Genomic DNA, 24,573 nt, shown 5'->3' on the forward strand with positions numbered 1-24,573 from the left:
GTTATCATTTTGGGTGTTTGTTGTTTGTTTGGCCACCATAGAGCATAAACCTAAATGTTGGAAACTCATCAGCTCTTCTATACATTCCTTGGCTTTCATAAAATACTACAGAAGTCCTATCAATGACCCGAGGGACTCCGAATGGGGTGATGCCTTTCTTGAGCCAGAATCAGCCTATTTTGAATAACATCCAAAGAGCTAACCCAGGTATAATTGGTAAAGGACATAGGTGAGTTCTGAGACAGGAAGATACTTCCATCCACTTGTTCTTTTATTCGTATGCCTTTCTTGAACTCCAGAAAGTGCCACACTCTGGGTTAGACACTGGAAAGAGGTTAGACACCTCTTTCACAGTAAATACCAGAGGCTCCATTGCAAAACTCTTAAAATACATTTGTCAGTGGTAATCTAGCCATCACATTTTAAAAAATGTCTTCAGATTGGGAAAATGAAATTCATTTGCCAATCTGCTCTGAAGGCCAGGAGCAAGCCAAAAAGACTTAAATGACCACAGATGATACAAGGGCTAAAGTCAGTCAAACCAAAAAGGCATTATGGTTCCTGGTTATTGAACAGACAGGTCTAACCTAACCTTAAATAACCACACCATAGATATTCTTTCACTGTTTTAACAATCTGAATTTGCCACTGACATTCAAAGCAGTAACTGAAAGAAGATTATTACAAAATGTGAAAAAACACAAACATCAGTATTTAGGAGAAGGTAAATGTTGCTTCATGTTAGAGTCAGATAATTTGAATAATGTCAATTTGGTGTACGTGCTCCACCGAGATGAATAAAAGCAAACACATGAATAACAAAATGTTAGTACTTTTATCACTCTAACATGAGTCAGCAAATTAATTATCCCTACCTAACTTCTCTAACTTACTGTTGGTACTGGTAATTTTATTCCCCTGGTGTTCCTGAATTTTGAAGCTTTCTTCAAATTAATCATTTGCTTTCTTGCCCATCTGTCGTGGTCTGGCGACCTAATTTTCCTACTTCCCTTTCAGAACAGATCCCCTAGGATATCTAGTCTGTAGACTTGTTTCTTATATCTCATCTGATGACATAAGTTGAGACTGCTGGCCTCTTTGTTAGGATGCTTGGTAATCTAGTTTCATTGCTTCATTTTTATTTTTCTTGCTTCTGTTAAGCATAGTGCAGTGACAGCTAATCATAATACATCACTTTGAGGAGCACCGGGGTGGTATGGAGCTCATATGCCAAATTTTGCCTGAAGTAGAGCTGAACTGCCAATTTATCACATGGCAGTGTACCAGAGTTTTTAATTGAACTTAGACAAACCCTTAATTACAACAGAACCACAGGGCACTGCTCCAGTACAGCAGAACTACAGTAACTTTTCCTCAGATATTGATCCCTCTGATGGAGGCTGGACATTTATAAGAAGTGTTATAAAAGAATTTCTAGTTCCTTCCCTTCTGGGGTTAACTGAGACAAGTTTGAACTTGACACATGGGTTTGAAAATGCTTAATATAGAAACAGTTCAGAATATTCAGTATTTGTTAAAAAGAGAGGTCAAGGTATGTGTTTTGAGCATGGGAAATGAAAAATAATAGGATTTTCTGGAGGCCAAAGGTGAGGTGACATCTGTTCATAAGAGGGGTTGGTGGTAAGGTTATGACTACAAACATGTAACTAGAGCGATAATCTTGGGCAAAGAAAAGGATGCTCTTTTCCAGGAATCATCCCCGAGATGATGATCTGAATGACTATTATGTGACTTAGGCTGACTGGAAGGAGAAAAGCCCGGTCTTGAGCAGAAAATAATTTTACTGTATAGGTCAGATTTAGAGTGGATAAGGAGAAAAATGGGCTAATGGAAAGTTAGCTTAATCTTGGCAAGGAGCAGATAATGGATTGATTTTTTTTTTTTTTTTTAATAAATGGAAGACTCTTGCCTGGTGAGTGCCCACCTGTTGAACTCTGGAAACCCGTAGGAGCCAAAATGCTGAATGTTAATCAATACAGTATGTATTTGTACCTGTAATCCTCACCCCTGAGTAAGGTATGTTTGTGTACTGCAACCAACCTGTGGAATAGGCTAGTTGAATTGATATGGAGGACAGACTATGAAGATGGATGATAAAGAGAAAAGTCATAAGGAGTGGTTCAGATAGTGAGAGCTGAAGTCACACAGCTAGAATTCAAGGTAACCACTCCTGGCAGTGTGACCCTGAGTGAGTTTATTTTCCTTGTCTGTAAAATGGGGATTAAAAGAGTACTTCCTCCTCAGGTGATTAAAAGCATTAGATGAGACGATGTGAGACACAGCACCTGAATTTCATCATGGCTGCTTAAATAAAGGAAAGGTTAACTCAACTAAAACTCACACGCACATACACACAGTAGAATTTCAGAAAATACAGGGTCAGAGATAATAAATCTGGATCAACTAGTTACCCTGCAATGGTGGAGGAAAGTGTAGCTGTGCTAACAAGATTGTGAAAAATAATGAAAGAAGTTCTCTGCAGTGCAGACTGATAGCCCTACACATATTGTTTCCAAAGGTCCACCTGGGAGAATGTCTAGGGCATTTTGAAGAGAATTAAGATGTCCTTTAAAAGAAAACTCCTCATTATTTTCATGACAGTTTTTTAATCTCTAGAAAATGGCTGGAGTTTTAACTTCATCCCCGTTGGAGACTTCCAAAGCTCCAAATCACATGCAAGGTCTTACCAAGAACTCTCAGTGCACAGACTTTGAAAAAGAATAGCCTATGCTGACTAAAAGGCCAAGCATAAATTAACATGAAAAAGGAAAAAATGCCATGGAAATGATACCAACAAAGTATGTGATCAGAAGCCACTGAAAATGAAGAAAATGAAGCCCAACACCACAGGAATGATTTGGGAGCATGTTGAATATGATACAAAGTGTGGAGCAAAGAGACAAATATTAAAAATGACTAGAAAGTAAGGATTATCCCACCGGGAAAAGAAAAAACAAGAGTGTGTGTGTGTGTGTGTATGTGTGTGTGTGTGTGTGTTTAAATCGTTTCAATAGATTGTAGGCCTTAGAGAAAGGAACATGAAGAATGTTCAAACAAGAATTAGGGGGAGTGGGAGGAGGAAGATGCTAGGAAAACAGATCAAACTGTGAGTGACAGCAGGTGAGGTGATTCTGCAAAATGAATGATAACATAGCTGAAACAGTCAGCAATGGTCAGTTTCAATATAAATCAGACAAGTAAACAATATCCTTATCATTTCACTTGAAATTGCACAACTGTCAGTACGATAACCAGAGTGAGATGTGCCCGAAACTTGGAAGAGAGGGATATGAAGTGCCCTAATAAGAAAAAAAAATCCTTTCAAAAGGCAGACTGCCAGACCCTATGAAGACAGAAAAAGAAAGAATGTGCTGATCAGAAGAGAGTTATTCTCCATCCGACATAAAACAATTCACTCATAGATAGGTGCACAGGGTGAAGAGGCTGGGCCCTTTTAGTGTTACGGTCACACTGGTAACATCACCTCGTCATCTCTGTGGGGGAGGCAGACGCGGCAGGCTGTTTGAGCTGGAAGCCTTTTGAATATTCAGGCACATAACTCATCAGCAGTTGGCTAGCCCATGCAGATTGGCATAAAGGGAAAGAATGCCCAGTGTAAGTTAGTCTGTGATTTCCAATTGGAGAGAGGTTATATTTATCTTTTAAATGACTAAACTGCCATTGTGGTCTTATACAATAGTCTCATGAGTTTGGATAATGGGGAATCATCCCAGTGAGATGAACTTTCTTCAGTGTGCAGAACATATATTTTTGAACCTATTACACCTGAAAATAAGCCCCAGAGCCCTGTTAAATTCACCAAAATAACAGAAACCACCTGGATGGGTGTGTATGGGCGGGCGGGGGAGTGAGGGAGGTGTCCTGTGTGGTAGCTAATTGTTCTTCCTTAAGTGATAACCTGTTGCAGCACTGTTAGCCCTGAGTGCCTTCCTTCTTTAAATGTGGCAGGTGCAGGGTCGGAATTAAAGCACGTCCACGCACATGCACACACATGCACTACAGTTAGACGATAACTGGGAAGGAGCCCAGGGGTTAAGAAGAATCTTTTTTTTTTTTTTTTTTTAATTTCTGAGTTTAAGAAAGTACAGATAGACATTCAGAATTATTTCCTACTGGAAGTTATTGCAACTATAGCCAAAGAGAAATTAATATGCAACTCTGCATAATGCACATTCATCCAAGTTAATTAGACACCGTGAGTTTGAAAACAAGACTTCCTACTAGGCGCACAGGGACACAAATAAATGATACCACACATATACACACAAGGAACTTAAGAACTCGAGAAACATTACAGAAAAAGACTACATTTTTAATATAAATGTCGTACTTAATTTATGAAAAAGCACTTGCTGTAGGCAAAGCCCAGAGAGGTGACAAAGCAATGGCTACATGAAAAACACGTCAAAATTTTGAAGATTCTGAAAGCAGGTGGTGACTAGTACTGTTCACAGGTACTGCTATTATCGCATTCTACCTCACAGAGGTAAGTGGTGGTGGTCTTGTTTATACTAATTGCAGTTTTCTCTTCCTTTTTGGCATCTGATTAAATTTTTACCCTTTTCCTTTGGAAAGTACTTCAGTGTTCCCTTTCTTCATGTCCTTGATTTAGTTGTTCCTTACTGTCAATGTGCAAGTTCTTTCCTGCTCCCTTTCATAAATCTCTCCTAGACCTTTTCAACATCCCCTCAGATGGCTTCTTAAAAAAATTATAATTTATAGATGAAGTGCTATGATGCTTGGAAGTAATAGAGGCAGGGGAGAGGGGATAAGAATGAAACAAAAGGATCCATGAGTTGATCATTGTTGGAGATGGAAAATGGGCACACTGGAGTTGATTGTACTATGTTTGAATTTTTCCAAAATGAAAAAACAATTATAGTGAAACAAATTACCATGTACTTTATGACAATGATTTTCTGCTGAAGGACACAGAAATTGGGATAACGTCAGAAGACTTTATTGGCTCATTTGTAATTGAAATCTATTATAAAATTCCAAATAGCATTTTGCAGTGCCTTACCTAAAGATATGTACAATAAGGCCAGGTCCTTTTCTTAATACTCTCACTTATATTATCCTGTCAAAAATAGCAACCATCTAGGTGACCATAGTTATTCTTATTTAGATTAAAGTTTAGCTATAACCTTCTTGGCAATAAAGGTAAAAAGAGAACTATAGTGAGTAATAAAATTCATAAAAAGAAAATACCGAATAGATTTTTTCCTGACATGAAATCCTAATGCCTAAATGAACTTTTGCATTATACTACAAAGGATGCTATATAACATTATGGACAATGTCTTTAACAGGGCTTCACAGACGAAATGTTCCTCAGGCAGCCAGTCCTTGAGTCAATTCTTCCTAAGTACCAAGGGCTTTTACGTGGCTTAGTGAGGCAAAGCAACTCTGTTGGGTTTACAGTAGAGTAGTCCAGATATGTAGCTGTTTGAATAGACTACCAGGTTAGAGTCAGGGATACATAATCTACAGGTGTGAATGGAAAGTATGTCTGTATTTCTTGAATAGGATTTTCTTAGCAGAACTATTTGACAATGGCCTAATTTAAGTCAATTTCGAATTATACTTTCTGGTGAGAATTCGTATTACGGATTACAGACAGGTTCATATACTTTGGGCATGCAGATTTGGGGATGACCTTCAAGTTATATGGATATAATTTATATGTATTTATATAATGTTAAAGTTTCAATGTTAAACCCTGGTAACTAAAATGAAAAGCATCATGGGCCTAGCGGTCAGGAGGTGTAAGTCGCAGTTATAGTTTTACTAGTTTGTGTAGCTTTGGGCAAGTAACTAACTTTTCTGAGTCTTATTTCTTCAGCTGGAAACTATGTTATTCCATTAACTATTTCAATTACTTTGAGGCACATTTACTCATGTGAAATGCTTCTTGGATTCCTCTAATCTTTACGAACGTGAATAAATCTCAAGGCGGTAAAATTTATCTCACCAGGATTAGATCTGGATCACTGTTGCTGGTTTCCACTTCAATCAAAGCCTTACATTCCTGCACAAGGTTCTGATTCTGCTTTCTTTTCATTTCCCAGGAAGAGGCCTGTAGCAAAGTGTTAACAAAAAATATAGACGGATTAGTAGCGATCAATGGTATACATTAAACTACCTTCATTCACCCTCTATTAACTCTTGTACAGAAGGGGGCTTCTGTAGGATAAACAGAGGAAATTCGATTTCTGATCTTTTCTCTCAAGAAGTATATGACTTAGATAAGCATGTATAAAGGTTAAATAATGACAGCCAAAAATAAAAAAAGAATATCATAAGACAAATTAAGTTTGAAATGAGTGGTGTAGGCTGTGTGCTCAACAGTGAATCAAAGGCGTTGCAGTATTTTGCAAAGGATCTGCATGAATTACTGCCTATATACTGAATAAATAATGTTTCACATGGACATGTGCATTGTTCTTAAAATGTATGTAGATGTTGGTGGGGGGGTGAAGATATACATTCATTTCAAAATATCTATGATGGCTTTCTCTTATTATGTAATTCTTAATCAGTGGATACTAGACATGCCTGGTGTTATATGAGATGTCTGCAGTTGTTCTTTTGTGTGTGTGTGTGTGTGATATTGAAAGGATATCCTCATACCTGAAAAGGTGGAAACCATTAGAATGGAAAATATATGATGCAGGGAAGATCTCCTTTGATTGGAATGGCTATGGCTAGAGGTAGACTCTTAGCTTCTTAAGAGCAAGAACTGTGTCAATCTCTTAGTCTTCAGTAAATGCTTAATATTTTGTTTGTTGAGTGAAATGAATTAATAAAGGACAATGGGGGAAAATTGAAAGGAATTAAAAGTTGCAGATGTAGGAAACAATAAGAATATTACTTCTATTGGGAGCCCTGTTTTCAGGAAATGGGGGCAAAGTGGGTTGGGATAAAAATAAAAAGTAGAATCTTCTGAGAAATACCAGGGTGTGATAAAAACATTCTCTAGAAAGAACAGTTAAGTACCTGTATTAAGAGAGCTGAAGTGCAGTACATGTAAGCTCACACATTTGTTAATTCCAGAGCCATTTTTATCAAGCTTTTGGAGTACATCATAAGATTTACTGAGAGCATATCTGCCTTCCTAATTCCATCTACTTAGGCTAACATTAAAATTAATTACACTTTCTGCACCTCCTCTGGTTGTTGTAATGCCTAGTGTTGTGTTTACTGGACAGGATATTAAAAATTTACTGCAACTAATCCTCAAGTAATTGAAAGTCGTTTCAATTGAAGTTTAAAACCTGATTAAAGTGATTTTTCAACAGTTTATAAAGAATTACACAGTCTCCTGATCTAGCCACCTCACTTCTATATTTCTGTAAGTATAGAATGTCTTCTAAAGTGAAGTATTCTTACCTTTGTAAGAGTTGACAGCTAGCCTGTTTCCCTTTCTTCACACCTCCCACTTTCTAATCAATTCATTCTAATCTTCTACCCTCTTCACTCCAATAAATACAATAAAATTCTTCCTGAGATCATTCTTATTACCTTTAGATCATTAAGTCAATGGACTTTTTTTAGGCCTTTGGCCTCTCCATAGAATTTAGCCCCTCTGATAACCTCTTCTTGAACTGCTTTTTACCATTGCTTTTTATCCTCCACTCTTGGCTTTAATGATAAAACAGATTCTTGGTTTCTTCTCTTACTGCTCTTGCTACTCCTTCACAATCACCTGTGCACACATCATCTGACAGCTAGCCAAAAGATGCTAAAATCCCTCAAGTTTCTATCTAGTCTTTCTTTTCTTCTTACTCTTACTCCTTTCTTGGCATGTCCCCTTGGGAGTATTGAACTGTGTAAGCTCAATTTCTGCTCCTCCTCACAGGCTCAGCCACCTTCCAGGATTCCTTACTTCAATGAACAGAATCACCATCCAACCAGGTGCAAGAGCCAGAAATTCTGTTGTCATTCTTGCCATTTCCCTCTGTTCAGCATCTATATCCAATATACCACCATGATGGGTCAGTGTTCCTTCCTCAAGACAACACAGAAGGAACAAACGTATCCACTTCTCTCCACTTCTGCACCATCACCTTAGTCCACACTACCATTATTTCTCCATATCACCACTGTAATAGCCTAACTGCTCTCTACTAACCTTTCTTCCATACTCAGCCAAAGCAATCTTTTCTAATGGAAAATCTAATCATGCCACTTTTCTACTTGAAACCCTTCAATGGTTTCCCATTGCTTTTAGGATAAATGTAAAACTCCTTACCAAAGCCTATATATAGGACTTGTGAGGTCAGGTCACCCTCTACTCACCTCACACCACAGCACCTTTCTATCTCTTTGCCCCATCATAGCTTAGGTGTCTTCCTAAGGAACTTTGTATTTACCATGTTCCCTCTTTAGCAAGTGTTTTCATTGCTTGGAAATACTTTTCCTCTCCTTTTACGAATTTAATTGGAATTTAACCCTAAAAGTTTAGTCACCACTTTTTTGGGGAAAATTTCCCTGTCCTCCCAGACAGAGTCAAATCCCCTGTTATAAACACTCATGCTGTCATAAAAAATGCCACAGTAGCAGTTTACATGCATCTGCATAATTACTGGTTTATCTGTCTCCCTGTAAATTTGATGGGTCAGGGATTATATGTGGTTTTCCTCACAGTTAAATATATATATTACACTAAGTGAATCTCTATATTTAAAATAAAAAATGTCCCACTCTAACACTTGGGCACACTTTAATTTTTCAATCACTTGTGTGTTTTTGCAGCGTGCAACCTATCCACATAATATGCCAACAAAATCCCAAATCTCTCACACACCAACACACACACACACACACGTCACTATAAAGTGATAAAACTACTTTCTAACAAAGTATTACAAACATGTAGTGTTTGGAAAATAGCAAGGATGGAATAAATATCTGCTAAATATATGAACTTGTATGGGTATGATACATAATTCAAAGTAAAATTCTAATGATTGTACAAAGATTAAGCTTGGCTTCTATAGTAAAAAAAAAAAAAAAAAAAAAAAAAAAAAAAGATTTAGGGCCCAAACTTCAAAAGTATAGGGAACTGGACTTCAAGTATTTATAGAGAATGACCTACCCAAAAACAGAATAAGAAAAGGCTGCCTTAGGAGATAATAAGTCTCCATCACTAAAGATTTTCAAGAAAACTCTATACACTATTTGCCAAAGATATTACAAAGGAATGTGTGAGATATTTTTGTAATGTAACTATTGTTCAGAAGAATTCCTTTTGAAAGAACCATGCCTAAAATATCTTGTCTCCCACAATGCTTACTATAGTATCTTAACACAGGGCAGAAGTTCAGCAGATATTTGCTGAATGAATTAATATATTGCTTTCAGAGCCTATGGCAATTCCTTTTAATATTTTTTATGGTGTCCCATATCCACCCTTGAAGGGTGAATTTAATTTCTGGAAACAGTAAAAAGGCATTAGAAGTCAAATTTGATGAACAAGGCAGGTAAACGAGGCAATGAATTTTGGCTCATTAAAGATTTAAAATGGTAGTGAGATAATGTCTATAATCATTTAGCACTGAATCTGGCACAGGGTAAAGGCCCATTCAGTTGTAGGTATTATTATTATCAACTGAGTCTGATGGCAAACTCTCAAAAAGGAATTAATCAAGGGTAACATTGTCAGGATGAAAGTATAGTGATTCTTTTAAAAGAAACAAACTCATTTGGATATGTAGGCATTCTGGGGTGGTGCATTTGTTAAAATCATTCTTAACACTTAGTGGTACTATTGAAATCATATCCCATTTTTCCAAACCTTGACTATAGGGGTAATTACCTACCATAGAAGTTGACTAAGCATTTTTGTTATAAAGCAATGAATGCAAAATCCTCAAGATTACAGGTTTATCCTACATGAATGAATATGTCTCTCTTAAATACAGATTTAAAATTCTTTTCCATCCAGGTGTTCTTTGGGGGCCCTTCAGTTGGTTGAGCTCTTTACACATTGTGGTGATGTGCTGATATTAGCAATCTGACTTTCCTTCCAAAAGAGAGAATACAGAAGAAAAAATAGAAATTGGGACATTGTCCAGGAAACTCAGATTACAATGTGTATGCTATTATTAGAGCGCTTTAAAAATGTGAAAATGAAGCAAAACCTTTACCAAATGCTATTTCCGGAATACATGGATTTACTATACATTTGGTGAATAAGAAAAAAAAAATACCACCTGGTATCCCTCAGCGAGGTTGACATTTTCTGGCAGGGCTGCTGAATGTCTCTGCTGTTGTTTCACTTTCCTTTGTGTAGACTTCTTCAGAATTCTAGTCTCTGAAATGTACTCTATATCAGAGTCTGTCCCTTCTGTGTTTCTTTTACAGCCTCTGTGGCTGACCGAAATCTCTAAGGATGCAAGAGACTCACACTTCAAGTCATTACCCGAAGGCCTGATTTTCTGAGTTTTTGTATTTTCCTTAAAAAAGAAAGAACATATTTTTATTGTTTTGGTAGCCAGCTTATTTATAATTAATCACCACGTCCCTCAAAACCTTATGGCATTAGGTGAAATTTATTACTAACAAAAACCTTAAAAAGCAGAAGCTTAGAAACAGACTTTAGCAAATGAATACCACTATAATGGCTCATTCAGAATCTGATTCAGCAGAGCTGGGCTTAGTCACAAATATAACTTCGAGAATGCAGAAGACCCCAAATTGAGATCAGTATGCTTCCTGACTTCCTCCCAGCAGAGATTCACTTGCCTTTGGCTCCATGGTGCATATATATCAGTAATCTATTTATCTTAAGGTTGGCTGGAGCTTATCTATCCCATCATCTGCCTGTTAAGAAATGTGAGTAACTAAAACTGTAGAGTTTTCCATATTTTTTGTGTGATTGGTGTAACTGAAAAGTTTTATCTGAAGATTCAAAAATATTCCCTCTACACTTTAACTTTTAGATACTAACGACATTTGAGGAATATAATGTAATATGACATTTAGCAAACACACTAAACAATGTAGGATTAAATATACAACATATTTCTAGGCAAGTATCTATCCACAGACAGACTCAATCAATCGATAAATAGATATTATATATATCATATATACACATAGAAAATTTGGAAATAAATACATTAAAAAATTTAAAATGGTCATCATCTGCAGGAAGACAACAGGACAAATTTTCTTATTTATATTGTATTTTCTGAGTTTTCCCTAATAAGCATGTATCGCTCAAGTGAGGAAAAAAAATGAAGACAGTTTAAAAAAATTCACTCAGAAGTGCGTCACTTCTGAACCTCATAAGCCATGATGACATTTGGCCCAGGACAAGTCTTAGCCTTCATATGAGAAACATGACACAAATAATTGAATTCTACTTTAATTACTCACGTTTGATGCTGAAGTTTGGCAGGTGGTAGTGAACTCAGGGATCCTACTTGCTGGTATAAATTGTGGCTTTTATGGAGAAAAGACATGAGACAAATGTGAGTAAAATAACTTTCAACTGGCATATTACAATAATTCAGTATTCTTCATTTCTTAAAGAAGAAGTTTTAAGATTGCATACCCTCTCTGATAATTATGTAGGGGTCCCTTTCAGTTTAGGTGTGCTATAACAACGTTTTGATTAGTGGTGACTGGACGATACCAGAGAACCCAATGGTTTGTTGAGACGCTACAGAACAAATAAATGTCTTAGGAGAAACTTTAGGGTGCCACTGTACCAAAACATCTCCACAGTCCTTGTCTTCCCACTCTGGGGACCCTCTGTTCTCCACTTTCAGGTCCCAGCATCTGAGTGAATCCTGATCTCCAGAAATAGCTCTGTCTCATTCAGAGCTCTAGGCCTGAGCTTCAAGAGACTTTGGAGGGTAGACTGGCCTTAACTGTGTCCCTACTAACTGGATGTGGCCTTATCCCCAACAGCTAGCTTTTTTGAAAAAGAAGCGCATTTTAAGCTAAATTTTGATGTTTTTTTCTTATGATATATGTTATATAATTTTAGTGGTGTTTTATTCATATTCTGAACTGTTTTTCTTTTTCAGTATGATATCATTTTTAGCTGCTATACTAGCAAATTTCTTAAATTTATCAATATAAGAGTTAGGTTTTCCAGGACTAGCTCTTTGCCAGAGGAAAGGTAGGTGGGAGATTCTAGGCAAATTTCTTTCCTTTTCTTTCTTTCCACAAGTAAAACCTCATCTAAAACACACACACACACACACACACACACACACACACACACACACACACACTACTTCTGCAAATACGATATTTTTGAGTGTTTTAATGTGCATTCAACATCTTCTACTTCTGTGAAACAAAGCAGGCCCCATAAGGTTCCTGTTGCCTCCTGGCTTCTGCAGACAACGGATACAGCTCTTCCATCTCCAGATGTACCCTTCTTCAATAAATGCATTTGTATTGTTTCTTTAAAGTGCTATTGTTGTGCTCTTTCTTCCATTTCTCTCCCCTTCCTCTTGTTGAGTTCCTGCATTATCTTCACTGCTTTGAGCAGCCTTGAGCCATATTTTAGTATGTGTCTCCTAGTCTGACTGAAATTTGAGTTTACATTTTCATTATCTGTTTTCCTTGTTATTGTTAGAAGACTTCCATGCTAAGCTATATTGCCATATTTATACCAGAAATTTCTTATAATGCTTTACCTACTTTTATCATGGCATGTATCACACTGTTTTAGTTATCACTAACACGATGTGTTAACAAGTGTGTCTCTCTCAATAGATTGTGAACTTCCAAACTCATTTTTTATCTACAGTATCTAGCACAATGTTTAGCACTTAATAGGTATGCAGTACAATGCTAAAGATTGACAGGATAAACAGATGCTCCCAAAACTTATTGTTCATCTCTTCCACAGTTGAAACACTGCCACAAGTCTATTCAGTATCCATGGTGTGACTATTCCTGCACAACTTCTCAGATATTACCATATCTCTGAGATGCTTTATATTAAATGCCAGTGTATATTCTCTTCCAATGGCTACAACACCCTGGCATGAGTCATGTTGCCAATATAGCAAACTGGATTGAGCCTAGCTTAGCGACAATATATAATACAGTTAAACTATTTGGTTTTGCATCATTTTTGGTGCTAGCTTAAAGATAATTACTTTTTGCTACATAGTTTCACTGTAATTAGTTTTGATCTGAACTGCTAAAAATCGCATCACTAGAGTTATGAGTAAATAAAAATTTTTATATTTCATAAATTTTCCTCTCATATTAACTTCAGAGTTGTTCCTACAAAAGAACTTCAGACATTATAGAAAAGCATAGCAAAAATATCTCTACTCCATTTTAAGCAGAAAAACATCAAAAATGATGGTCAAATAAAACACATTAAGGCAATATAGAAAACAATACCTAACACTGAAATGACCTCCAAAAATAATGCTTCCAGGGAAAGGCAAAATTCACTCATAACTGGAAGAACACAGTAGTAGATAGGGAGAGAAGCATTCAAAGATGACTGCACTGAAAATCTTTCTCCACTTTAGTCTGATATCCAGAAAGTTTAACTAGAGTCACTGAATGATTTCACCATATTTACAGTAAAGGTACACTATATCCTTAAGACTATTGGGATCCTATTCTCCTACCACTCTGAAGGCTGTTCATCTTTTTCTTTAATTTATCATATATTTTCCTGCACCTTGTAACTCCAGGAATTGTTCAAGTTAAGTCAATTAACACCATTCTTTCTATATCTTAAAAATTATCTGAAATTCTTTTACTTCCCTATAACTCATAGTTTTAATTATCAGTGCTTTCCATAGCCATTGAAACTTCCATTCCCGCAGTTCCTCTCTTTTCTCTCAATTCATCATATCCCCTCTTGGCTTCCCTTCCATTCCCAATTCTGCATGAGAAAAAAATAGTTCATCACTTCAACTATGCTTTGCCACACCCATCCTGATAATCCCCAGCCTTAGATCAATCAGATCATTGATCATTTTCCCTCTTTGCTTAGAAATTTCAGTCTGCTAAAATTTGCATACCTGTTGAATCCACACCATAAAATATGCATGGTTCTTGTCCTCTTATGAACATTGTCTTACTTGTCCCTAGTTACCTTCTGTCCCCCTCCTCACAAAGGTTGCCCCAAATCTTCATTATGCCCTGTACACAAAGCCTGCCTCCTTCATTGTCAGCAGATGATCCTGACTCTTCTTTAAAGACAAAATTAGGTTATTAGGTATGTGTGAACACCTCTAATTTCTCTCCCAAAATCTCACAGGGAAAAAATATCCATCCTCTTACCCTAACTTAAACTCTCTACCTGAGCCCTAGTAATCCTTCCTTCCTATCTTTGCTACAGTCTCTCTATACCAATCAGGCCTCATCTCTGATGTGAACTTTTTTCCATTTTCACTGGTTCCTTTATCTTAGTCCAGAAACATTGCCAAATCTCTCCCAACCACAAATCTACCTTAAACATAACTACCCTCCCAGCTTCAACCGTATTTTCTCTGTCCATTCAGAAAAATTTCCTAAAGTAGCTTATTATGCATAGCTTCCATTTCTTTACTTTTCATTGACTCCTCAACCCACCTGGCTTACTCTCTAAAACTTATCCTTTACCAGAGTGAGTGGTGGGAGGGGGATGGTAGATGAGGGTAAAAGGAATCAAATATACGGCGATGGAAGGAGAACTGACTCTGGGTGGTGAACACACAATGTGATATATAGATGATGTATTACAGAATTGTACACCTGAAACCAACATAACTTTACTAGCAATTGTCACCTCAATAAACTTTAATTTAAAAAAAAAAACACCTTATCTTGCTGATCTGAGAAATAGCCTTTAAGTTGTAAAAACCAATGCATCAAGACAATGAGAAAACAAGTCACAAACTGGGACAAAATATTTGCAAAAGAAACATCTGATAAAAGACTGTTATCCAAAATGTACAAAACTCAACAATGAAAAACATAGATTACAAATGGACCAAAATATATATATATCCTTATGTTCATTGCAGCATTATTCACAATGGCCAAGATGTGGAAACAACCCAACTGTCCTTCAACAGATGATTGGATAAAGAAGATGTGGTACCTATGTACCATGGAATACTACTCAGTCCTAAAAGAAAAGATGAAATACTGCCATTTACAACAACATAGATGAATCTTGAGAGCATTATGCTAAGTGAAGGAAGTCAGACAGAAAAGGACAAGAATCATGTGATTTCACTCATATGTAGCATATAAACAAAAAGCAACAAATGAAAAAAAACAAACAACAAAAAACCAAATTCCTAGATACAGACAATAGAATAATGGCTATTAGAAGGGAAAGGAATTTGGGGGAGGACGAAGAGGGTAAAGGGGGTCAAATACAGGTGACCGAAGGAGACTAACGTTGAGTGGTGTGCACACAATAGAGTACACAATTGTATACCTGAAATTTATATAATGTCATTAACAAACATTACCCCAATAAATTGAATAATAATTTTTTAAATGGGTCAATGACCTTAACAAACACCTCACCAAAGAAGACACAGATGACAATTAAGCATATTAAAACATGCTCCACATCATAGGTCATCAGAGAAATATAAATTAAAATAATAAGAAGATACTACTGCACATCTATTAGAATAGCCAAAATCCAGAACACTGACAACACCAAATGCTGGCGAGCATGTGGAGCAACAGGTAATCTCATTCATCACTGGTAGGAATGCAAAATGATACAGCCACTTTGGAAAACAGTTCGGCAGTTTCTCACAATGCTAAAAATACTCTTATCATATGATCCAACAAAGTGCTCCACGATATTTATCCAAAGGAGGTGAAAATGTAAGTCCACACAAAAACCTGCACGTGGATGTTTATAGCAGCTTTATTCATAATTGCCCTAACTTGAAAGTAACCAAGATGTCCTTCAGTCAGTGAATGGATAAATTGTGGTACATCCGAACAATGGAATATTATTCAACAACAGAAAGAAATGAACTATCAAGCCATGGAAAAGCATGTAGGAACCAGAAATGCATATTACTAAGTGAAAGAAGTCAATCTGAAAAGTCTATGCATTGTATGACTCCAACTATACAACATTCCGAAAAAGGCAAACCTATGCAGCCAGTTAAAAGGTCACTGGGTGGCAGGGGTTGACAGAGGAGAGAAGAATAGAGCACAGAGGAAGGATTTTTAGAACAGTGAAAATATGCTGTATGTTACTATAATGATACATGTCATTACAAGTTTATCTAAACCCATAGAACATACAACACCAATGGTGAACCATAAGTAAATGACGGGCTTTGAGGATTATGATGTGTCAATGTAGGTTCATCAGTTATAACAAATGTATCTCTCTGATTAGGGATGCTGACAATGGGGAAGACTATGCATGTGTTGGGGCAGGGAGCATATGGGAAATTTCTGTATCTTCCTCTTAATTTTGCTATGAACCTAAAACTACTCTAAAAAAATAATATCTTAAAACAAACAAACAAACAAAAACAATGGACTTAGTACAATGCTTAGATCATAACAGATACGGAATTAAAGGGAAAGTATCAAAGCAAAATATTAAAAAAGTAAGATTAGGAGAACATTTTCTAAAGCATTAAGACAAACAGTAGGATACTTCAGTTTTATCTATTGTAACATTTGTGGAAACAGGTATACACATATAATTAGTGAACTAAAATAAACTGGCACATGTTATGTGTACTAAATGAAGTAGACTTTAATGAAAAATGTTACAAGTTCTTCTAAAAGTTTTCCCAGCTAAATTAATTTGAGACACATATTTCCACGAATAGACACCTTTCTACTAATAGGTAGATAAAGATTTTCAGCATTGGTTATGGAATTGGCCTATAATTTTTAAATGTATTCTAAAAAATGACATATATGCTTTTCTATTTGAGGAATACATTTTTACATCTTTGATTGCACTTTTTGTAAGAACAGAAATCTACATAACACCGCCAATCTGCTTCAAATTCTGTCTCAGTTACTTAATGAGTATTTGCTTACTAATAACAGTATCTGTTTTATCATCACCATTATCTTTATAGATCTGTTGTCAGATGGCACAGTATACAAGTGGCAGATAATCCGCAAAGCCAATGAAGCTTAAGCTTCAGGACCCCTCCCTTACACAGGCTCCATCCATGGTCCTGTCCCTAACCTCATATTTATAATTTTGCATTTTCTTTTTTGAAAGGGGTCCCTTCAAAACTGTATAAGCCTCAGGCTCCAAAACAAAACAAAACAAAAACTAGATCTATCCTTGTTCAGAGCATTTTAAATAAATCTTAGTTGTTTTCAAATGCCAGGAATTATTACTAGTGGTCTTGGCTAGAAGACCTTCTCGAAGAGTCTCTGAATAGGGGAAGGCGGATTCTAGGCGGATTGTACAGCAAAGGTCACGGACAAACATCAGTTAGTTCTCTAGGACTGGATTAAAACCCCGAGGTATGTTCAGAGAGCCCCACCAGCACCACCCTCTGCTAGAAGGCTGAACCTGGTCAGGCACTAAGGAACATGCTGGTAAATGACTAGGTGGAAAACAACTCAAATGAGATTTAGGTTTGAATTTTACTTGAGCCTACAGGAGTCAGGACAGAGTAAGGAACCAGATTCAGATCAAGAATTTGATCAGGGGACAAAGCTTTAACAAGGTTCAATCAGGGGACCGAATGATGGGGTTTGAATTCAAAATCAGAATGACCAACAAGTACGGTTCCTTAACTGAATTCAAAATGCAAGGTTGGATCCTGAGTGGGGAGATAAGTCAAACAAGATGAGAAGCAGGATTCAAGCTCAGAGGGGAGGACTCAGGAGTGCTGGGCTCAGAGGCACAGGGTTCCTTTCGAAGGGACCAGCGAGAAGCCTGCTTTGGAAGGAAGCCAAAAACCTGTACCTTATTCTGAACAGAGTCAGAGAACGGGCCCTGAGGTGTTCCCGGGATACCCGACAGCCTCTGATTGCCCCTGATTAGCATGCACACTAATTGAGAACTGGTTGTATATACAGTTCAAGTGCTTAAGGAAATTTTATAGGGCAGAGATCAAATAGGCATATTTTCATTGAAACCCAAATTAGTACTCCTTCCAGTGGACAGCATTTCAGGCAATACACCTGAATCTCTACTTCTTTATCTCTGTCGATGGAATAGAAATGACTGATAGACATGCAAACAGAGGGATGTCGTGTGGCAAAACTGCTCAGCATTGTCAAAGCCACTTCTGTCCTTGGAGTCAGGATGAGTTCCTCTGGACTCACATCCCTGTTGGCTCTCAGTGGCAGCATGTGGTCACTTCTGTGAAACCCAGGAGCAGACAAGTGGTGGTATTCCTTGATCTCAATCTCCAGGACAGAATAGGGTGACTTATGAAGCCAGGAGCAAGCACTACCCTGGTCTCCCCACACCATAATGCCCTGAATCCAGGCTATTCTGGTATCCCTCTAACTGCTGGTAGTGTACCAGTTTGTTCAATAAACTGAATGCTGTTCTGTCAGATAGTATGACATCAGCTCTTCAGGAAAGAATAAGAAAGAAAACAATCTGGACAGGCGTTTCAAGTTGAGAAGCTAAACAGTTTCTGTTAGACACCTACTGTGCCCAGCAGTGAACCAGGGGTTATGGTGGAGGTACAGAAGAAAAAGAACATGTGATACTTACTTTCAAGGAACTTCTAAATTAGTTCATCATGAGCAATTCATTTAATGTCGCATTTGCTATGCTGTGAACACAGGGCCCAAAAGTGTGACTATATTATGCATTATCCCTTTTGGAAAAGCAATGCATCACCATAGAGAAATGAGATCTTTGTAGCAAGAGTAATAAAGTAAAATATTTCAACTACAGTGACTATAATAGCCTCTTGTTAGACAAGGGTCTTTAGACATCATAAATTTTAGGCTATGGCAGTTATGTAAGGAGGCGAAAAAGTACTCTTGACGGATAAAAGTATTTTCTAAGGCATCTGTCTCTATAGTTATACAGACTTGAAATTTCAGCATCCAGCACCATAACGAGACGTTAAAAAGATTAAATTCTAAATGGGAAAATGTGTCCACATTCTTCATTACAAAGTTGTACTCAGATACGCCATTTCAATTTGAAAAACACAGCTAAAAGATCAGCAAGCCTTCTCCGCTCCATATTTACTGCTAAAACAACCAATGTGGGACTTATCAGATTAAACTATTTCATTTTTTGTGTCCACGTGTGTACTGCAAAAGAACAGAAAGCTACTGCTGGAGTTCCATTTCAACAGGCATGGAATTTTACAGTCTATTCATTTGATGCAAAGACTATGACCATGACAAATGCGGTCTCTACTCCCATCCAAATACAACACTTTATTTTGACCAAGTATAAAAACATTTTGGTCTCCAATAACATATGCAGAAAGTTTTAAGTGTAACATATCTATAGTCAACCAATCTAACCAGAGGAAAAATTTTATTTTTGTACTTCTTTGTAAAGAATTCAGCCTCGATTCAATTCCTTTGATCTTTCACTCTTGCTTGAGAAGCGCCTACTGCGTGATAGGTCCAGGTCTAACTGTTGTTTGGGAATGCAAAGATGAATAAAAATGGTCCCTTCTTTCTAAAAGCTTACAGTCTAACATAAGAGACAGATCAGATATACATGTAACTGTTAATACCGGGTAAAAAGTAAAACATGCTTTAAGAAAGACACACGTCAAGGACACAGGCAACTGGAGAGAAGGAAGTATTCTTATAGTAGGGAAATGAGAGAAGACTTTATATAGAAATGACATGAGTTTGGGACCTTAAAGGACTACGAGAGGGCAGAGGCCACTTCAGACAAAATGGCAGGAACAAAGGCAGAGCAGCGTGGAAGCAGAGAACATTCATAAGGAGGAATTGGGAGCAGCTCAGGAGAGAACCCTGCAGAAGGGAAGACACTAACGCCAGCAACGTAACTGTCAGGTGAGAAAGAGCCTGGTTTTACTGTCGGATGAGAAATTAATATCAATCAGAAAAGATTAACCCAGAAAGACCTAGAGAATACATGTGCAATACAGCACATTTGCACTAACATTGATTATAAAACATTACGTATGTACAAATGGCTAAATGTAGAGTAGGCTTCACTCAGGGAATCAAGTTATCATCTGTCTTATAATACTTGAGAGCATGAAGTGAATTTAAAGTGACACCACACCCAAAAAAAAAACCCCTGAATGAAAGGTATCCAAAACTATATTTCTTGTGCTTGATTGTGACAAATTCATGAAGGTAGAAGAGAATCTAAACTGAGTTAAAACTAAGAAAGGGGAAAAATTGAGGACTTTCCAGTCCTCAAATACAGAGGAACGGAATTTGTAATTTTATGGTTTTAAAATTGTCGTCTAAGTTTACTGAAGAACAGAATAACAATTATCCAGATAATAGGCCAACTAGTAGTTGAGCAATCGGAATGACACAATGAAAATGAAAATGGCCAGCAGGTGGCACTTGTCACTCGATATAGAAAACAGCAGGTAACGAATGAGCTGGAACCGCACAGTTAGGACAGATTACTCATTCATCTATTCAGAAAGGAGAAAGTGGAATGGTCTGTTTCAGAAGCACAAGCTGTAAAGAGGGGCTTGGCTTGTTGCCACAGATTGCCAATTACATCTTGAATTTGAGCTCTCCTCTTAGGTTTATTAGTGAAAACTTACGTATTTCCCTTAACAAATAAGACTTGCAATATATCAGCTTGTTGCCTTTACAAATGTTCTCATATCCTTTTTGTCTGTTTTTATCCTGTGAGATTATGAGCAAATCCGTGCCGGAATTAGGCAAAAAGGAAACAAATTCCAACTTTATCATTTAAAGATGTGTGACTTGATTCAAGTTATTTAACTTCTTTGAACTTCACACTTTCCTCTGTTGTTGTAATTGATGGAACTAGCTGGAATGTGGTGATTAAATAAGATACCATCTGTGAAAACGACGGCTCTGGATCAAGCTACTTCATTTTCTCCTAGAGAACCAGATCTAATCATTGGAATACCTCTTTTACCAGAACAGTTTTCTGACTCACTGTGAGTATTCTCTCACTAGGGTGTCCTATGGGTGGTGTGCCCAGAAATTAGACTTAGTCATTCTACGTACCAGTAAGGTAGATAAGGGGTGGAGAAGAGGCTGTAGCTGCTGATTTCTGATACTAGTAATGCTACCTTTCCTACCATTATTCTCTCCCTTCTGGTTGTCAGTGGCACAAAACCCTGAACCACTGAATCTAAGATCCAGAAAGGTCTTTGATTTACCTAGTCAGCTCTTCATTTTTCAGATCAGTATGCTTTCTGCCATTAAAGGTGAAATGCAAGGAAGTAATAAATGGGGTGTGCAGATTTAGGTCATTTTTATATTTGCTTCCCAGGTCTGATCAATAGCTACGTGGCCATTGTTAGTGAGAAGCACGGAGAAAACAGGAAATGGGCAAACCATAATTACATGGCATGCATCTTATTACTTCCTGATATTGAGAAAATGGGCACCACAAATAGACATCGGGACTCATGGCAATACATTAGCCAGTTCTTGACTTTTCAGTGGTGTATACCTTATACCTGAATCATGTCTGCATGGAACCTGAATGGCATCGATGCCCTGTTTTTTCGGCTTTCTCATCCTTGCCTATGTCATAGTCTAACAGCATTCTTCTAAAAGGCAGTCAGAAAGAGAGTAAATTCACATTGAACATTGAATGGTTTTGAGTCTTCTTTCTGGCCTCAGGCAGCTATCACCAAAATAGGTTTTGAATACTTTCATGGATTATTTTTGTGAAAGGGAAATTGAGGTCACCTTCCAAGGTATTCTTTTCAGCAATTAACATATTTTATAATGAGTTACATAGTTTTTAAAATGACAGATATGTCACACAAATGCTGGGTTTATTTTTAAAAATACATGTTTAGCATGTAATTTAAAAGATTGTTTCCATGAAGGAAAAAGCCTGTGTTCATCTCCAAATCTTCCTTTATAATGTTCTTCTCATATGGAATGCCCTGACCTTTACCTCTATTTACCCTAAAGAGACTTTAAATTGCAGGTTAAGTGCCACATCCTCTATGAAATATCTTTTGACTGAAGCTGCCCTCATTATCTTCTCAGTAGAAGTAATGAACTTCTACTGTAGTTTCAGTTATGTTCAGACAAGTATTGAACTAGTATTGTCTTATAGTGATTGCTAATTTAAAAAATAGCCATTAAACTTGGTCCACAAAGGGATTGTATATTATCTGAGGGCATGGCTATTTATTGATTAAATAAGTATGTATTGAGTACCTACGACATGTCAGGCAGTTTTAGGTAATATAGAATCAGAGTAAACAGGATCAAGACTATCCGTGCACTCAAGGAGTTTACATTCTTGCACTAGTTACTCTGTATTCCCAACAATGTCTAGCGTGGGACAGATCCAAGGGTACGTATGTGCTCAATGACAACCTCAAAATTAACTGGTTGCCCGTGTCTGGGTGAACCCTAACCAAAATTTTCCTTGACTACCAAAACAACAGAGTCAGGTAAGGGCAGTGAGTGCTGGGAGTGGGTTAAAGATGCCAGGATTATTTTCACAAAAGGGCGCAGCCGAGGAGAATGGTGAAGAGCCTATATCCTTTGAACTGGTGGGAGTAAGTTACTATTTAAGTACTGTTAAACATCTTTGTTTATATTTGAAACAGACTGGCTCAACTTTTTATGAAAAAATCAACTATAGAGAAAGAAAGAATAAGCAGAACGGATGGCTCAAATCTGTTTATTAGTTACCACTACAATCTCTCCCTCAATAATGAATAAAACACCCAATCCTAAACAAACAAAAAGACAATTAAAACTTCATGATTGGCACTATTACTTCCAAGGATCAGCTCTGACCTTTATAGGAAAAACAAAATATCTAGAGACTGCAACAAAGATAAAATCAATTCTGAGTGTGCTGAATGCTTTCACGAAGCTACAAGGAGTGGTAAACAAAACAAGAAACAGAACAAATTAAGATATTCCACATTGGAAAGATCTGACTTCACCTATTTAAGAAAATAACCGCAGGCTACGATACCTTTACTTTGTCGAAGAAAAAACATCCAGTCTAAGAGAAAGTTTATGTGTTTATTTGAGCCAAACTGATTACAATTGCTGGGAAGCAAAATCTCATCAGACTGAGAAATGCTCCGCAAAATGGCGGTTTGCAGCTTATTTTATACATAGAATCAAAGGAGAAGTCTTACTCTACCATTGGTGATAGATTAAGAGGGTGGGAGTTAGCAAAAAAGCAAAGGCGGGGGGAATCTCTGGGATTGGATCAAAGTAAATTGGAGAGACAGGTACTTATTTTACATAGGTGAGTACAGGGTAATTAATAGTTCACTTTCTACAGCACATAGAGATGGTAGTCAGGGGACAAGAATAAGAATGAGGGATTCTATACTTTCCTGCTCTGGTCTGGAAAAAAGGGGATACTGACATTCCAAGGGCATGTTATCCTAGATGCAAAAAGACAACAGACAGGCTCAAATAAGGTAAAGACTGACCTTTGTCAAGGAAGGCACAGGCTAAAGATGTGACTTCCTACCATGGCCCACCTTAGTTGGGAACTTTTATGTTCATGCCATCCTATGTGGTTTCTTTCAGTCTCCTGAGCTTGTCAGATTTAACCTGTGGCCCCTTTTCCGCCCATAACTTCTCACCTGTTATCAAACCCATGACTACAGGCTCTAAACTTGTAGAAAGTTGAGCTGCTTTTAAGGGATGGAGAATGCTTAGGAGAATGTGTTTCCAAGGTGACTCTCAGGATCTTCCTAAAGAAACCCTGAGACGCCAGGCTAAAAGAGGAAGGTCTTTTAGCTGTGATCCCAGGTACTAGCTGATTTATAAGGAGATCCCTAGCAAGTTGGGAGACGAAAGAAGGGGAAACTGGGGTGGAAAAGAATTATCTTCTGAGAACCTAGGAATACACATCACAATAAGGTGTTAAGCTTGGAGGGTCTTAACTCCCACAAAAGAATTTTCTATTCGAATGAACATTTTATGTCTTGACCACTAGAGAGTATTCACACATTTGGATATATGCTGCTGACATCTTCAAGTTCTATTTGAGGAAGTTAACACGCTATACAATTTAAAAATAACGAATTAGTGTGCTAAATCCATAAAGTAAACAGAGATCTCATGACTAGTTGATCAGAGATTAAAACAATATTTCTGCATGCCACTTTTTCCTTCACTTAAAATTGTCATGGTTACCTACATTTACTGATAATAATGTTTTATTTGTTGAATTCTCTTAACAATTAAATATGACTCTGAATTTCTGTATTAATAGGCTAACATTTTTTTAAAAAACATCTCTTTACCTCAGGGAAGAAGCCTGATGGAAAAAAAAAAGAGCCTAACTTTTGGAGTCCTACAGACCTGTATCATGATCTTGCCCCTGTGACCTTTGACCTACTGACTGACGTCTCCTAGGTGCTTTGTGTATCTGTAGACTGGAAAAAAATTCACCTATTCCTCACA

General features: G+C 37.2%; 1 protein-coding gene across 1 annotated transcript in view; it reads right to left on the reverse strand.

Annotated features, from left to right (window-relative positions):
• MORC1 (MORC family CW-type zinc finger 1) overlaps positions 1 to 24,573 on the reverse strand; it is a 148,995-nt gene that overhangs the window by 30,300 nt on the left and 94,122 nt on the right. The window contains 5 exon segments of the mRNA XM_033124165.1: positions 6,017 to 6,125; positions 9,992 to 10,032; positions 10,034 to 10,069; positions 10,260 to 10,502; positions 11,428 to 11,493. Of these exon segments, the coding sequence (XP_032980056.1) occupies positions 6,017 to 6,125; positions 9,992 to 10,032; positions 10,034 to 10,069; positions 10,260 to 10,502; positions 11,428 to 11,493 (495 nt within the window).

This window comes from Rhinolophus ferrumequinum, chromosome 2, assembly GCF_004115265.2.
Source record: "Rhinolophus ferrumequinum isolate MPI-CBG mRhiFer1 chromosome 2, mRhiFer1_v1.p, whole genome shotgun sequence".
Taxonomy (NCBI): domain Eukaryota; kingdom Metazoa; phylum Chordata; class Mammalia; order Chiroptera; family Rhinolophidae; genus Rhinolophus; species Rhinolophus ferrumequinum.